At 44.3% G+C, this 18,392-nt stretch overlaps 1 protein-coding gene across 2 annotated transcripts in view; it reads right to left on the bottom strand.

The window, feature by feature from the left end:
- The window catches only part of ASAP2 (ArfGAP with SH3 domain, ankyrin repeat and PH domain 2), a 173,997-nt gene that overhangs the window by 56,642 nt on the left and 98,963 nt on the right, over positions 1-18,392 (bottom strand). For both annotated transcript variants that reach the window (XM_026655319.2, XM_026655323.2), the window contains exons 10-12: positions 13,833-13,936; positions 13,652-13,721; positions 578-665 (exon numbers count right to left, since the gene is read on the bottom strand). In XM_026655319.2, the coding sequence (XP_026511104.1) occupies positions 578-665; positions 13,652-13,721; positions 13,833-13,936 (262 nt within the window). The remainder of the gene's footprint in view (positions 1-577; positions 666-13,651; positions 13,722-13,832; positions 13,937-18,392) is intronic.

Genomic DNA, 18,392 nt, shown 5'->3' with positions numbered 1-18,392 from the left:
CACTATTCAATTACATTTCATCCTAATATAAGTTTTATAATACAAATCTTTAATGTTCATATTTTGTATCTTTAATTTGGGCATTTTACAATTAAGCAAAATCAATCAAAATCAAATCAATTTTTAGTAAAAGTATTTTTCATTGCTTTCTCTGATTATTAAAGACACTAATACACTTATAATTTAATAAAGAAATTTTCTGTCACAGCTCTAAGTCTTTTGTTTGAGTCTGTATTGAAGTAATTACTCTGCAGTTAGGACATCATAACTGATCTTGGAAACACTGTAGTTGTTACTGCTTCAGCACTGTGACCCCACTGAAGGATGATGTAAGATAATGTGAAATGAAGGAACAAGCCCATGTTTAAACATGAATAGTTTTGCGAATGAACAAGTTTGGTGAGAAACATTATGAGAAAGAGATGAAAGGCAAAGAGTTTTAAAGAGGGAATGTCGTAACGGTAACATTGCACATACATTAAACTAATATTTTAAATCTGATACATTTTCTGAAATAATTTTGAACCTTGGACGTTTACTAGAGGTAAAGACCTAAGGAACTAAACAACAAACCTACGTGATATGAGGTCAAAACATTTTTTCTCCTCTGGGTTTGTTTTCACTTGGCAAGTTAACAGATTGAGTTTTGCAGGAGGTCGGTTAGCCTATTTAAAGATAAAAAACACACAAAGTAATATCCCTTAGTAAGATGCATACTGATTAAGAATTTGCTTGTCTGTAGGTAGAATCTGCCTGCAGCTAAGCATACTATTCTATTACAAGACATCTGAGTATGACCACAAAGTTTCCAAAACTGGCTAGCACCCATATTTTTGGGGCATCAGACAAGATTAGTGCAAGGAATACTTTAATTTATATTTTTTTCTGGTTCCCAAGTATGTAACCTAGACTCCCTTACCTATTGACAGAATGGGTGTAATTAGGTGTAGGGTGAAAGTGAAGGGAGTCTTGTTGTAAAGGATGGGTCTAGAACCATTTTATAAATCATCTCTTTGGTTAACTTACCGTAATAATTGTCTGAAGGAAACAGATATAATAAAGGCAATAACTGCCTTGATCATTAGAATATTTCTAATCAAATGAAATCATTTCCATTCCAGTAATATTTCCATTACTACTTCTAGTAGGCAGGAGGGAGGGAAAGTGTGGCTCTATTATTATTATTACTATAGTTCCTTTAGAAAAACAAGTAATTGTCTCCTCTCCCATATATTATAAAGCCACACTGCTGGAGAATAAACAGTTCACTACAGAACTCTCTAAAAATAAGCATATACTTTGGGGGGGGGTGAGGTAGAGGGAGGAGGGGAGAATGAGCTACCAAAGACATCCTAAAAGCAAGGTAATCAAAATAGTATGTGCTCCCATGGTTCAGCACTTCCAGACAAGGATCCTCTTTCCTACATCAATTTCTCTTTGAATAAAAGTGGCATGTTTCATTAAAAGTAAAATCTAACAATAGGTCTTCCTAAAAATAAAAAATAAAAAAAATAAAAAAAAAAAACACGTAAAAGGGCAATGCAGATGTCAAAAAATAAATATATCAACTTTCTCCCCAAAATAGCTGCCCCTCCCTCCAGTGTATGAGGACACCATCTTGGTGGCTGAAATCCAGGAATCACATATATCACTACAAACAAAAACTATCGATACACTTTCCTAGAGCAATTAAATCAGAAATCAAATTAAATGAGGGCAGTTATTGCTTCTGTGAACAAAAACCAGTCATCTGTTTAAATAATCTGGTAAATAAAATTGCAAGGACAGAATAATGCATAACATAGATTGAAAAGAACTTAAGTCACAACAATAATCATGGTCATCAGTTTAACCTACCAATCTCATACAAGAAAATAAGGCTTTACAGTATACAAACTGAGATTTTTGTAAAACCAAGCTGGTATGAGGATGTTATTTACTTGTAACTGGAGGTTCTTCGAGATGTGTGGTCCCTATCTGTATTCCACTGTGGGTTATGCATGCATACTGCACCAGAGAAAAGTGAACAGAGCCCCATGTGGCCGCTTTACAGATGTCCAGGAGCGGTACCTCCTGAAGAGATGCCACAGTTGTTGCTTACACTCCGGTGGAATGAGATCTTACCCCATGGAGGGTAGTGGGGCTGAGGGAGGTTCGACAGCTGATGGAACAGAATGCAGCCAGAGATCCATTTGGAGATTCTCTGCATAGAGAAGACATGCCCTCTGACTCTGCTATAACAATGAATAGTCTCGGGTACTTCCCAATTGGTTTTGTTCTCTGCAGGTAAAAAGCATGCGGTTTTGGGAAAAAACACAGAAAAGTGAATTGATTGGTTAAGGTGAAATTCCAAAACTACTCAGAGGTGAATTTGGGGAGTAGATGCAAAGAAACCATATGCTTATGGAATATAGCGTACAGAGGATCTGCCATCATCGTTCCAAATTCGCCAACCCTTCTAGCTGAGATGATGACTACAAGAAAAGCAACCTTCATTAAAAGGAGACACATGAAACAAGAAACTAAAGGTTCAAAGTGGGGACACGTGAGTACTGAAAGGACGGTGTTTAGGTCCCACTGGGGAGTAGGCTTCTGAATAGGTGGGAAAGTTCTTATTAACCTTTCCAGAATCTATTTGTCTGTGGATGTGCGAAGATCAAGTAGTCCCAAGAAAGTGGATGATATGCACTGATTGCAGCCAAGTGGACTCGGAAGGAGCTGATGGACAAACCCGATGTCCTCAAAGATAGGATACAGTACAAGATAAGAGGAATACGTGCAGTTTCTGGGAGAATGCCACTTTGATGGGCCCAAGAAGAAAAGCACTTCCATTTAATTAGGTTACATTTTCTAGTAGAGTCCTTTTTACTATTAAAGAGGATCTCTTATGGCTGTGGAGCATGAACGTTCTAAGGATGATGCCCATCCAAATACCAAGACCCGAGGTGGAGTGGACGCGGATCGGGTTGCCTCATCTTGCCGTTCCACTGGGTCAAGGACTCAGGAAATGTTGGGAGGATGATTGGTGGTTGAGATGACATGCATAGGAGGTTGGGAAACCAGAAGGGCCCAGGATCAGGATGACCTCTTCTCTGTCCTGACAGATTTTGCATAGAACTCATGGCAGGAGCGGTAGCAGAGGGAAGGCATAATTGAAGTGGTTTGACCAAGGAAGAAACAGAGCATCACCCTGGGAGTGGTGACTAAGGGCTCCTCTGGAGCAATATGTGGTACATTTTCTGTTTTCTTGAGAGGTGAACAGATCCCTTGTTGGGGTTCCCCACAGAGTGAAAATATTGCACAGTACCAAGTCGTGGACCTCCCACTCATGATTGATTGTAAAATGTCTGCTATGGGAATCTGCAAGCAGATTTTGCTTTCCCGTAAGGTAGGTTGCCGATAGGGTGATTTGATTGCTGATGCACCAATTCCAGAGGCTGACTGCTTCTGCACACAGGGAGGTGGATCTCACTCCACCCAGCTTGCTGATGTAGAAGACAGTCATAATGTTGTCTGACATTTATAAGGACACGCTGAATATAGATAAATGGAAGAAAGGACTCATATGCCTTCTAGACTGCACACAACTCCAGAGTACTGATGTGCATCCTGAACTCTCGAGACATCCAGGTATCTTGTGCAGTGTGGCTGTTCATGTGGGCTCCCCAATCCCATAGGGATGCATCTGTAATAAAGGTCCTGTCTGGAGAGGAAGGGTGAAAGGGGACGCCCACGCATACCTGATGAGGATTTGTCGACCACAGCAAAGGAGACAACATTGATTACAGCCATGTCTGAAGGCAACAAAGGTGGAGTCTTAGAAATGGGGTGACGTAGGAGCATGAGGCCATATGACCTAGGAGAGACAGATAGGACTTGACCTGTATTTCAGCATTGTTTGTGATGCGAGCTATGATTTGTTCATGGCCTGGAACCTGTCCTGGGCAGGTACTCTCTTGCAGTGACAGAATTCAAGTTTGCCCTGATGAAGTTCAAAGATGGGGGAGGGGACACGACACGACACATTTTTCTGTATTTATGCTGACTCCCAGCGAGTTGATGCATAGACTTCCTGGCGAGACTTTGTGCCAGTTGTCGAGGCAGGGGAAGATAATGAGACCACGATGTCTCACATGGGCTGCTACTACCGAGAATATCTTGGTAAAGACTCTGGGGAGAGTCTATTCCGAAAAGGAGTACTCTGTACTGAAAATAGTTGGAACCCACCATGAACCTGAGGAAGCATCTGTGAGCAGGATGAATGTCTATTTGAAAATAAGCATCCTTCATATAAAGAGCTGTAAATCACATGCTCTTTCCTAAAGATGGGATTATAGCTGCCAATGTGACCATGCAAAATCTGAGTTTGTGAATGAAGCGGTTGAGATGGCAGAGGTCAAGGATTGGTCTCCAACCGCCCTTCTTTTTGGGTACCAGGAAGTAAGTCAAGTAAAACTTTCTTCCCTGGTACTGAGGAGGGATATGTTCTATTGCTCCTTGCTGCATTAAGGAGTTCACCTCTTGTTTGAGAATACTCTCGTGACAGGGGTCCCCGAAGTGGGCAGAGAGGGTTTTTTTTTTTGAAAGAGGTAGGGATGCAAACTCTATCATATAGCCAGAATGGATGACATTCAGCACCCACTTGTCTGTTGTTTTTCAACACCTGGAGTGCAATAAGAGTGCTAGCCAACCCACACATGGTGCGTGGGGGTCATGAGGTGTTGGGCTTAGTGTTTCGTGACTCTTGAGTTCCAATAAAAAATAATGTGGAGCCGGAGGCTGAGAATGATATGCAGAACGTGTTGCAGAGGGTGTAGGGAAGCAGGACTTTTGAACCCTCTGTCTCTTATGTAGTGGCTCATAGGGTCTCTGATGGAAAAACTGCTGAGCCATATGTCTGGATCTAGACCAATGGGCTGTGAAACTTCCTCTTAGGGGCAAGCGTGTATATACCAAGCAAGCGGAGGGTAGCCCTGGAATCCTTCATGGTATGGAGGGACTCGTCTGTCTTCTGGTTGAAAAGGTGTGATTCATCAAAGGGGAGGTCCTTGATGGTATTCTGGACCTCCTTAGGCAACCCTGATGCATGGAGTCATGATTCCCTATGGATAATGGCAGTAGCTCCAGCTCTAGAGGAAATATCAGCAGCATCAATTACAGATTGGAGAGTGGTCCTGACTATGAGTTTGCCTTTGTCTATCAGAAAACGAGCTCTGTCCTGCTGTGGAAGGCTGTCAATAAACTCCTCAAACTTGGCATGGATCAGGAAATTGTATTTAGCTATTAGCGCCTGGTAATTGGCTATCCTGAAATGGAGGCTGGATAATGAGAAGACTTTTCTTTCCTGCAGATCCAGGCGTTTGCCCCCTATCAGCAGAAGTAGACCAAAGATGTTACTGTCTAGCTCTTTCAGAAGCGGACAGGACCACCAGTGAGTTGGGAGTGGGGTGAGAAAAAAAACGCAGATGTGTGCATGCCCCGGGCACAGTTGCCAGCATTTTTCCCTTAGTGGTATCCATCAGATCAGCTCCAGTGCCCCCGGGTGCCGCCTGCTCGTAGCGCCGGTATAAGGGGCCTTGCCAACCCCACATCCCTTCAGTTTCTTCTTACCAACCACTCAGAGAGGGGACGCCGGGTAGGTCTTGGAATGGACATGTGCAACACATCTCGAAGAACAGTTGCAGAAAGGTTAATAACCATTTTTTCTTCAAGTGCTTGCACACGTCCATTCCAATGTAGGTGACTCTTAAGCAGTTGCACAGGAGGTGGGCTTGGAGTTCAAGGACAAGCTGACTGCAACACTGTGCAGCCGAAGCAGACATCATCTGTGGCTCGTTGGGTAATGGCATAGTGCAGCGAATACGTGTGCATGGAGGACCACGTTGCTACCCTGCAGAGATCCTAAATAGGAACTTGAGCAAGGAAAGCAGCCTAAGAGGCTTGAGATCTTGTGGAGTGAGCAGTCAGGTTAGGTGGAAGAGGGACCCCTGCAAGGCTGTAACATGCCCAGATACACAAAGTGATCCAAGACAAAATCCTCTGAGCAGAGATGGGGAGCCCCTTCATTCTCTCAGCTATTGCTATGAACAGCTGAGTCGATCTGCCGAATGGTTTGGTCCTTCAGGACCCTTCTAACATCCAAAGAGTGCAGATATTGTTTTTCCCTATCTGCATGCAGCTTACGATAGAATTCTAGTAGAAACATTGATTGGCTGCAGTGGAACTGTGAAACCACTTTTGGGAGGAACTTTGGATGCGAGTGTAGCTGACTTTATCTTTGAAGAACATTGTATATAGGGGTTCCAAGGTGAGGGCTCGGATCTCCAAAACTCTTCTGGGCAAAGTGATGGCCACTAAAGAGGCCACCTTCCGAAGAAGTGCAACAGTGAGCATGTTACTAGCGGCTCGAAGGGCAGGCCTGTCAGCTTTGATGGGACAAGATTTAAGTCTCAAGGAGGGATTGGTTCCTTTATCTGAGGGAACACCCTCTCCAGGCCTTTGAGGAAACGAATTACCACTTTGTGCAAAATAATCGACCTGGCCATCAGGTGGACCTTGATTGAAGAAAGGGCCAGACCTTGTTTCAAGAGTAGAAGGTACTCCAAAACAAGCTGCAATAAGCACTGCCTAGGCAGAACCCCATATCCGGAAGACCAGATGGAGAATCATTTCCAATTTGCCAGGTAAATTGCCCTGGTGGAGAGTTTTCTATTGCCTAGTAGGACTCTACTCTGCGCAAGCTTGCTCTTCAGGATTCAGCCATGAAGGTTCCAGGCTGTCAGATGAAGAGAGCTGAGGTTCAGGTGCCGCAGCTGACCATGATCCTGGGTGATCAGGTCCAGGTTCAGTGGGAGTCGGATGTGGGGCTCCAATGAAAGGCTCAAGAAAGTGGTGAACCTGTGTTGTCTGGGCCACGCTGGGGTTATAAGGATAACCCATGCTTGGTCCTGCTTGAACTTCAACAGAACCTTGTGAATTAGCGGAATGGGGGGAAAGATGTCGTATACGTAAGTTGTCCATGTCAACAGGAAGGTGTCCGTAAGAGGCCTGGGGCTGTGGCCCCTCAGGGAGCAAAACTGATGGCATTTCCTGTTGTCACGGGTAGCAATCAGGTCTGTAAGGGGAGTCCCCCCATCTCTGGAAGATGTCTCTTGTGATGTCCGGATTAAGGGACTACCCGTGTGAGTGGAGAAGGACCTGCTGAGGTGATCTGCAAGCTATTCTGTTGAATCCATATGCATGGATGATGTCTAAGAGTTTGTGCTGGGAGTCCTGCATCTCCTCAAAAGGAATCTGAAGCTCTTCAGCAACTCTGTGGAGAAAGTCCTGGAACTGCTTGAAGTCATCAGGGAGCTGAAGGGGAAAGGGATATAGGAATCACTGCTTCATCCAGAGCGTAATATTCCTCCTCCTCTGTTGGATCCAGGGGCAGATCTGACTCCCTGGAAGATCGGATTAACTCTTCAAGGGAGTACTGGTCCCAAGGCCCCCCAGTATGGCCATTAGGAGGGTTGATAAGTGGTCAGAGGGGCCCCCATGGCATGGGTTACCAGCAGCTTTCTTGTCATGCCTCTGGGGTTTAGGATGTCCTAAGTCCACATGGGCCAAGCTGATTGGCTTGCTTACAGCTGAATCCAACTTATTTGAAGTGGATTTCCAGAAAGACTTAGTCTCATGCTCATGAGTGTGCTTCCTGAAAAGACCCCACTGTGGGGGTAAATTCTCCCACACCAGAGTCGGACTTAACAGCAGGAGGCGCACTCCTTGCTGAATCAGGCTGATGTGTTCGGGGGTGGGGAGGGAGTCCCCAGGCTGGATCCGATTGAGGCCTCATGGCCTTCTCCATGATGTATTTGTGGAGATGAAGTTCACGCCTTTCTTGGGTATGGCTGGGGAATGACTGGCAGATACCACACCTTGCCACGATATGGGCTTCCCCAAAGCAGTACAGACAGTGCTGGTGGTCGTCGTTCACTGAGAAGGATCACAGACAGGAAACACAGGGTTTGAAGCCCAGAGTCCTAAGCATAGCCCAGTACCCAAACAGGGCATGGGGGGGGGGGGGGGGAGGTTCCCTGTGGGAGTTTAATCTAACACTAATAGGTCTATAAAATACTAAACTGTAAAAACTATTAAAACTGTTATAACTATGTGTAAACTAGACAATTCTTATTTTATAAAATGAAGCCGAAGTTGTGGGCACTGTAGGTTCCAACCTGGACCATGTGGCAGTGAGAAGGCAGTCAGTACACCCACTCTTCATTCCCTCAGGCAGAGTCACAAAGTGAGCCAATGGACCCATGTGTGGACCAACGGACACTACTTTCAAATGCTTTGGCTCCAGATGCACGGTGCACATGCATAACCCCAGTGGAATACAACAGGAACTATCACACAAAGAAGAAATAGTGTTATGTTACTGGATTACAAGAGAATCCCTAAAAAAGTAGACCTGACTTCACTTCTTGAAAACTGATTGGTGACAATAATACACTTAAACAAGCAGGAAGAACAAATCAATGGAGAAAGAGCATATACATTCTCTTGTTATAAAATAAATAAAATGATGGAGCTATCAGAAAAGTGATATTGACATCATCGGAGCTGAGGAAGGATAAAGATAAAATAGTGAAAGGAGCACAAGAACAAGGGAAATAAGAGTTATCAGAGAATTATTTTCCTTCTAGATTTAAGTTCCTCTACACAAGCCTCGTATCCATGAAGAATATTGTATATTAAAAAAAAAGGGGTAGAATCTGCACTCTTCTATTCAACAAACCTGAGAGGCTTGCACAATGGAAAGTCATGTGTGTCTTGGGACAATGACGCTACAGAATGCTTACAGGACAAAGTAAAGCAAAAACTGTACCCACAGAAGTCTTGGATGCAAACAGATAAGCAGGCTGAATATTTTTGTTTGGAAGGCAATGAAAAGTTATATATTACACAGAGATTTCAATTTTCATTATTTTAGTTTACTGGAGACAAACATTGTTTCAAGCTAGAATTAAGCAAGCGAATAACTTCTTGCCAATATGAACTTGGGTCTATTTTCTTGGTGTGATCTCTCTATAATGTTCATAACATTAACATTTCTTGATTTTCGCTTGTTAAACATTTTGATGCAACAAACTCTTTCCCAACAAGATGACTGACTGGAATGGAGGCTTGAAATAGAGCAAATAGTTTGCTAAATGTTTTATGTTCTGATGTCCAAGTCACCAGCCAGAACTATTTTATACCATACTAGTATAGTTTGCTATATTTACCAAAAGTTTAAAATGTAAAAGTACTTGAAAAAATTCCAAAATGTGTTGGAATCACAAGATATGTATTGGACTCAGAGTCTAAAGCATATTCAGGATTAATCTAATTTCCAGTGGGATGCGAAACCTGAAGTCCTAGAAGTACCAAACCTAGATGTCTTCTGCACAGATTTTCCAATTTAGTTGGAAGACATCTGGGCCTGGTCTCTTTTGGTCTTTGTACCCAGTTTGGGAGTACTCTCCCAATCCTTTCTATCGGCATTTGGGTATCTAGAAAAGTAGCTGCAACCACTTTTTAAACACTTCAAGATGTGAACATCCTAATTTTGGAAACACTGACATCTCAAAACATCTTTAAATTGAGATTAGTCCATTCCACTGAATAAGTCAACATCAGTATTGATACCAAAACCATATTAGCATTTAAGTGCACACCCACCATTTCAACGCCTAAAAGCGATTTCTCACCAATCGGATGCCTCAGATCACAGAACTTTCACACCACAAAATGGTTTGTCTAAGTTTCTTACAATTACTACCACCAGCTCACCTCCACCACTGCAACAATAATGGTAACTTTGGTTTAGACAAGGTTCAACCACCTGTTGGTGTTTCAATCATATAATCTAAATCTACTCTGAGGACAGTTGGATGACATTCTGGTTAGAACACCAGGTAGCTGCCTGGATTTCATGTTAACTAGTTATAGTACTAGTTTGGGATTTCTGAACCTTTTCACAGTACCTGCTTCACTCCTCAGATATTTTAAGGTTACCATTGTACCCTCCCAACATCCAATTAATCAAATACAATTCATCATCCAATAAGATGAAAGATGGAAACTCCCACTCCTTCAGCATTAATTAATGCTGCCACTTAGTCAACTATAGCCTTCTCTCCCTACCCCTTAAAGGAATAAATTGTATACACGACACTTTAAGCCTTGGCAGGCTCAGGCAGCAAAAAGGGTGATTTCTGGAATGAAACATCCAGGTCTCTCACATAACACTGAAGAATTCTAGGCTGGTTCATGTAGAAACTATGTAAATAATTTTCAAATGGGGCAAGAGCAGAAGGCCATTAACTAAACTATCATTAACCAGCTGATCTGATCATTTAGTACATTGCTATAGCAATAAGAAGGGCCTGAGAGCCAAACTATTAAATCTTCTCTTCCACTTTAAGAGGTATGCTGTTAGGGACTGAAGTGATTTCTAGATTCTAAGGGTAGAACTGGCAAATCTGGATGTCTGCTGGCATGACTTATTGCCATCTCAAGCAGAATAAAACCAAACCAATTGTTAATCCTGAGCCAGCCATGGGGAACATGAACCCGCTATCTCTTTTTGTTATTAATTGTGTTGCTAGAGAAGGCAAGGTTACATTAACAATTTCCAAGAATAAAGGAAGAAAGCATTCATTACTAAAGCATCTCCCTTTGTTTTCTTTTGCAAAAAAGTCTGGCAGATTCCTGCTTAGGCTTTTTGTACACAATCAACTTCAGGTTTCTTGAAAAAAGAAAGGTCTCATTCATAACTCTTTGATTCAAGACCACTCATAAATTGCTAGTTACATGGCTCAATCTGTTTCTGTCATTGTGTTTTTCATTCCTGCATGTTACATTGCAAGCAGGAAGGTGTCAACAGACAATCTCCAATTGCTGATATAACACAAGAGAGATGTCTCTGTTCTTCTTCAGCACTGAATTAGTAAATCACTATCTTGCAACCTGCCTGTATGATTGCTAATTTCCTGAGACTTCAGATTGCTAATAATCTAGTACATTTAGGACAATGAAAGTCTGTGCATATGTATCGTGCGCGTATACACACACACACTCCCCATCACACAAGAAAATATTTACTCTTACAGGTAAATGATTGATAGAGCGAAAGATCCTCCATCATTGTCAGAGAACACCTGACAAGTAATAACAAAGTATATGGAGTCATATCATGGCATTAGCTACTGCCTCAAGATGGTTGCTTCAGAAACTGAGAAAAGCTTAGAAAGCACTCCCCACTTAAATCCACGCAAGGCCACATGACTAAAAAGAATGGAGATCCCCGAACGATCGAATCATAGGGTTAGAAGGGCCCACAAGTGTCATCTAGTCTAACCCCTTGCCAAAATTCAGGACTTTTTGGATCCTTTCCAGTTTCTCTACATTGGTGACCAAAACTGGACACACTACTCCAGCTGAGCCCTAACCAGCACCGAGTAAAGCGGTACTATCATCTCCCATGACTTGCATGCTATGCCTCTATTAATACAACCTAAAATTGCATTTGTTTTTGTTTGTCTGTTTTTTGCAACAGAATCGCATGGCTGGCTCATGTTGAGGTTGTGATCTATCACAACTCCCAGATCATTCTCAGCAGTGCTGCTGCCAAGCCAGTTTCCCCCCATTCTGTATTTGTTTTGATTTTTCTAAGTGTAGCACCTGTGACAAAGTTCCTCCTCTACCTTGGTGGGTCCTGCGCTTATTGGCGGATTTGCTTGCTTCACAGATTCACCCTGTGGGTCAGGAAACAGTCCAGAGACCTTCCCCTCTGGTAGAAGCTATAGTCCAGGTCAATTCCTCCTGTGTTTGATCAGGAGTTGGGAGGTATGGGGGGAACCCAGGCCCACTCTCTACTCCGGGTTCCAGCCCAGGGCCCTGTGGATTGCAGCTGTTTAGAGTGCCTCCTGGTACAGTTGCACGACACCTACAACTCCCTGGGCTACTTCCCCATGGCCTCCTCCCAACACCTTCTTTGTCCTCACCACCGGACCTTCCTCCTGATGTCTGATAATGCTTGTACTTCTCCGTCCTCCAGCAGTACGCCTACTCACTCTCAGCTTCTTGCACACCTCTTGCTCCCAGTTCCTCACACACACTTCCTCTCCTCTGGCTCCCTGGCTCCCCCTGGCTTGACTGGAGTGAGCCCTTTTATAGCATCAGAGGGGCCTTAATTAGAGTCAGGTGCTTAACTGCCTCACCTGACTCTTAGCAGGTTAATTGGAGTCAGGTGGTTTATTAGCCTGGAGCAGCCCCTGCTCTGGTCACTCAGGGAACAGAAAACTACTTATCCAGTGGCCAGTATATCTCCCTTCTGCTACTCTGCTGTTCCCAACTGGTCTGGGTCTATCACACACCTTATATTTGTCTTTGATGAATTTCATTTTGTTGTCTATAGCCCAGTTCTTCAATTTATTGAGAGCCCTCTGATTTTTAGCTCTACCCTCCAAAATATTGGCAACTCCCCCTAGCTTTGTGTATTCCGCAAACTTGATCAGTATGCTCTCTAGACTCGGATGTAGGTAATTAATAAAGATGTTAAATAACACCAGACCCAGAACAGATCCCTGTGGAACCCCACTTGAGACCTCCCTCCAATCCGACATCATTCCATTAATAGTTACTCTTTGTTTGTGGTTGTTCAATCAATTATATATCCACTTAATGATAGTTCTGTCGAGCCTGCACTTCTTAGCAGACTGTCATGTGGGACTGTGTCAAAAGCCTTGCTGAAGTCCAGAGATATGTCCACCGTCATATTCCCCCTATCCATGAAATCAGCTACCCTGTCAAAGAGGGAAATCAAGCTGGTTTGGCATGATTTGTTTTTGGTAAATCCATGCTGGCTGCTAGTGATTACCCCTTCAGCCTCCAGGTATTCGCAAATTCAATGTTTTATACATTGCTCTAGTAGCTTTCCAGGTATCGAAGTCAGGCTGACTCGTATTGTTCTCCGGCTCCTCCTTTTTAAAGACGGGAACTACATTATCCCTTCACCAGGCTTCTGAGGCCTCTCCTGTCATCCAAGAGTTTGTAAGTATTATTCAATATTATTATTATTATTATTATTATTAGAGAAAAAGTACTTACAACTTGCATATTTAATAAAGACAAGTATATCTGACAGCTAAACTTTCTGGGAGATAGTTCATTTTTATGAATAGCTAGAAATTGAGATCATAATCAAATTTTAAACAAAGATACATCAACCCTAAGAAGCATTTATCCTTTCAAAACAACAATATTGATTGTAAAAGATATACTGGATAATCTAAAAAGTGACCCCCAATATACCTTTTCACTGTATATTTACAGTGGCCTTGCAAAATTCTACTTGACAATTTACCCAAGAACAAAAAAACAGGAAAGTAAAATACATGTTTCATTATCAGCAATCAGCATAATAAAGGGCAAACTATAAGATTTTGTGGTTGGGTTGTTAAATTCTCATGGCAATTTTGCAAGGCTGCCATAAAAAGATAGAGCCATCTAATTCAAAATGCTGCATGAGGAATCTAGCTAATTCTGAACTATAAATATACAACAACATTGTTTTGTATTAGCAACCAAATACATGCATAAAATACTATAAACAAATACTTACTGTACCATGGGAAATTGTAAGGAAACCATTTTTAACTGAGCATTTCCTTTTCTGCCATACTTTTCTGATTCTGGTTTTAAAAAAAAGACAAAGTGACTCAAGTTTATATATAATTAGTATTAAAATTACATAGGCTCACAGGACTGCAGTTTTTTTCCAGTAATTGTCTAATGGTACATACCCATCACTTTTCTTATATAGGCTACCATTTCTTTCAGTGCCATGCTCTTTGTTTCCCTGAGGCTGATGTAAACTGTAAGCTGTACTCTGACGGATTTGAGAATCCTAAAGGATAGGGAAAAAAACATTGAAGTTTGCTAATCCAAGACAGTCCAAATGAAGTAAATATTTTTGCCCAAATTAGAGAATAGTATGAGGGGGTTCGTTTTTCCTGACAGATGGAACAAAGGGAATTTAAAAAGCAGCCGGTATCACTACCCACTTCTGCCATAACGCAGAAGGGATTCCACTGAAAAAAGAATGCAGCTTTAGCCCTGGTCTACACTACGAGTTTAGGTTGAATTTAGCAGCGTTACATCGATTTAACCCTGCACCCGTCCACACGACGAAGCCTTTTTTTCGAGGTAAAGGGCTCTTAAAATCGATTTCTGTACTCCTCCCCCAACGAGGGGATTAGCGCTGAAATCTATCTTGCCGGGTCAAATTTGGGGTAGTGTGGTCGCAATTCGATGGTATTGGCCTCCGGGAGCTATCCCAGAGTGCTCCATTGTGACTGCTCTGGACAGCGCTCTCAATTCAGATGCACTGGCCAGGTAGACAGGAAAAGGCCCGCGAACTTTTGAATCTCATTTCCTGTTTGACCAGCGTGGCAATCTGCAGGTGAGTGCAGATCTCATCAGCAAAGGTGACCATGATGGAGTCCAAAAAACGCAAAAGAGCTCCAGCATGGACCGAACAGGAGGTACGGGATCTGATCGCTGTATGGGGAGACGAATCCGTGCTATCAGAACATTCAAAAATATCTCCAAGGGCATGAAGGACAGAGGCTATAACAGGGACCCGCAGCAATGTTGTGTGAAACTTAAGGAGCTGAGGCAAGCCTACCAAAAAACCAGAGAGGCAGACGGCCGCTCCGGGTCAGAGCCCCAGACATGCTGCTTCTATGATGAGCTGTATGCCATTCTAGGAGGTGCAGCCACCACTACCCCAACCCTGTGCTTTGACTCAGTCAATGGAGTAGCACGCAACAGGGATGCAGGTTTTGGGGACGAGGAGGAGGTGGTTGAAGATAGCTCACAACAAGCAAGCGGAGAAACCGTTTTCCCCGACAGCCAGGAACTGTTTCTCATCCTGGACCTGGAGTCAGTACCCCCCGAACCCACCGAAGGCTGCCTCCCGGACCCGCCAGGCGGAGAAGGGACCTCTGTGAGTGTACCTTTGTAAATATTATACATAGTTTAAAAGCAAGCGTGTTTAATGATTAATTTGCCCTGACATTCGCGGCCAGTACAGCTACTGGAAAAGTCTGTTAACGTGTCTGGGGATGGAGCGGAAATCCTCCAGGGACATCTCTATAAAACTCTCCTGGATGTACTCCCAAAGCCTTTGCAAAAGGTTTCTGGGGAGGGCAGCCTTATTCCGTCTTCCGTGGTAGGACACTTTACCACGCCAGGCCAGTAGCACGTAGTCTGGAATCATTGCATAACACAGCATATGGTCCCGGTGTTTGATGGCATTCAAACAACATCCGTTCTTCATCTGTTATCCTCAGTGATATCATTCATGGTCACCTGGTTGAAATAGGGTGATTTTATTAAGGGGACATTCAGAGGTGCCCGTTCTTGCTGGGCTGTTTGCCTGTGGCTGAAAAGAAATGTTCCCCGCTGTTAGCCACGCGGTGGGGGGAGGGGTGAAGCGATCATCCCAGATAATTGGGTGTGTCTGTCTGTGCGGGGGGGAGGGGTTAGTTGGGTTTGTGCTGCACGTTAACCCGAAAACCACAGCCCCTCCCTTTTAAATTGCCAACCCATTTTAAATGGCCAACCCAATGGCTGATTGGTATGGGAAATGAGGGTGCTGCTGTTTGAAACCATTCCCACATGTTATGAAGGTTAAAGAAGCCAAAAGACTGTCTTACCATGGCTGCCTGCAAGCCGAATTCTGTTGTCCGGCCCTGCATGAGTGATCTCTCACACCAAACCGGCATACCCTCAATAAGAGGCAAAATGCGACCTTGTATCGAAAGCACATGTGCTATGTAATGTTAACAGCAAGGTTTACCATGAAGGACTCTACCCATTGTTCTGTAAAATGTGTCTTTTTAACTACCACTCTCCCTTTTTTTTCCTCCACCAGCTGCAAACGTTTCAATGCTCACACTATCTTCCCCTTCCCAGAGGCTAGCGAAGATTAAAAGGTGAAAAAAACGCACTCGCGATGAAATGTTCTCTGAGCTCATGCAGTCCTCCCACACTGAAAGAGCCCAGCAGAATGCGTGGAGGCAGACAATGTCAGAGTCCAGGAAAGCACAATATGAACGTGAGGACAGGTGGCGGGCTGAAGATGATAGGTGGCGTCAGCTTGGTGACAGAAGGCAAGAGACAATGCTGAGGCTACTGGAGGAACAAACTGATATGCTCCGGCGTATGGTTGAAGTTCAGGAAAGGCAGCATGAGCACAGACCGCTGCTACAGCCCCTGTGTAACCAACCGCCCTCCTCCCCAGGTACCATAGTCTCCTCACCCAGATGCCCAAGAACGCAGTGGGGGGGCCTCCGGGCACCCAACCACTCCACCCCAGAGGACTGCCCAAGCAACAGAAAGCTGGCATTCAATAAGTTTTAAACTGCAGTGTGGCCTTGTCCTTCCCTCCTCCCCCACCCCACCTGGTCCTGGTGCTTCCCTCCTCCCCCACCCCTATTTGTGTGATGAATTAATAAAGAATGCATGAATGTGAAGCAACAATGACTTTATTGCCTCTGCAAGTGGTGATCGAAGGGTGGAGGGAAAGGTGGCTAGCTTACAGGGAAGTAGAGTGAACCACGGGGCGGGGGGAGGGGAGGGGAGGTTTCATCAAGGAGAAACAAACAGAACTTTCACACCATAGCCTGGCCAGTCATGAAACTGGTTTTCAAAGCTTCTCTGATGCGCACCGCGCCCTCCTGTACTCTGCTAACCGCCCTGGTGTCTGGCTGCGCGTAATCAGTTGCCAGGCGATTTGCCTCAACCTCCCACCCTGCCATAAACGTCTCCCCGTTACTCTCACAGATATTGTGGAGCGCACAGCAAGCAGTAATAACAATGGGAATATTGGTTTCACTGAGGTCTAACCACGTCAGTAAACTGTGCCAGCGTGCTTTTAAACATCCAAATGCACAGTCTACCACCATTTTGCACTTGCGCAGCCTATAGTTGAACAGCTCCTGATTACTGTCCAGGCTGCCTGTGTACGGCTTCATGAGCCATGGCATTAAGGAGTAGGCTGGGTCCCCAAGGATAACTATAGGCATTTCAACATCCTCAACGGTTATAGGCATTTCAACATCCCCAACGGTTATTTTCTGGTCTGGGAAGAAAGTCCCTTGATGCAGCTTTTGAAACAGACCAGAGTTCCTGAAGATGCGAGCGTCATGTACCTTTCCAGCCATCCCACGTTGATGTTGGTGAAACGTCCCTTGTGATCCACCAGTGCTTGCAGCACCACTGAAAAGTACCCCTTTTGGTTTATGTACTCGCTGCCTTGGTGCTCCCCCCACGGTTAGGGAATCCCATTGCAGCAAAGCCATCCACTATGACCTGCACATTTCCCAGAGTCACTACCCTTGATATCAGCAGCTCTTTGATTGCGTTGGCTACTTGGATCACAGCAGCCCCCACAGTAGATTTGCCCACTCCAAATTGATGCCCGACTGACTGGTAGCTGCCTGGCGTTGCAAGCTTCCACAGGGCTATCACCACTCGCTTGTGAACTGTGAGGGCTGCTCTCATCTTGGTATTCTTGTGCTTCAGGGCAAGGGAAAGCAAGTCACAAAGTTCTATGAATGTGCCCTTACGCATGCGAAAGTTTTGCAGCCACTGGGAATCGTCCCAGACATGCAACACTATGCGGTCCCACCAGTCTGTGCTTGTTTCCCGGGCCCAGAATCGGCGTTCCACGGCATGAACCTGCCCCATTAACACCATGATGTCCACATTGCCGGGGCCCGTACTTTGAGAGAAGTCTGTGTCCATGTCCTCATCACTCTCGTCACCACGCTGCCGTCACCTCCTCACCTGGTTTTGCTTTTGCAGGTTCTGCATATACTGCAGGATAATGCACGTGGTGTTTACAGTGCTCATAATTGCCATGGTGATCTGAGCAGGCTTCATGCTTGCTATGCTATGGCGTCTGCGCTTAAAAAAAAAAAGGTGTGAAACGATTGTCTGCCGTTGTTCTGACGGAGGGAATGGCGACTGACGACATGGCTTACAGGGAATTAAAATCAACAAAGGAGGTGGGTTTGCATCAAGGAGAAACACACACAACTGTCACACAGAATGGCTCCCTCAAGGATTGAACTCAAAACCCTGGGTTTAGCAGGCCAATGCTCAAACTACTGAGCTATCCCTCCCCCCACTATTCACAGAGGGAGGGAGGGGGGAGCAAATGAATACAAATTAATACAAAACAAATCTGGTCTCTTTCTTGTTTTGATCCACTCCATCTCTCTTATACATCTTAGGCTGGCAGCAGACGGTGCAGTACGACTGCTAGCCATTGTCGTCTCCTGGGTGCTCGCCAG

The sequence above is a fragment of the Terrapene carolina genome, unplaced genomic scaffold (assembly GCF_002925995.2).
Source record: "Terrapene carolina triunguis isolate 2854851 unplaced genomic scaffold, T_m_triunguis-2.0 Scaffold42, whole genome shotgun sequence".
Taxonomy (NCBI): Eukaryota; Metazoa; Chordata; order Testudines; family Emydidae; genus Terrapene; species Terrapene triunguis.
The sequence above is the reverse complement of the archived record's forward strand: the minus strand, read 5'-3'. Positions and strand labels throughout refer to the sequence as shown.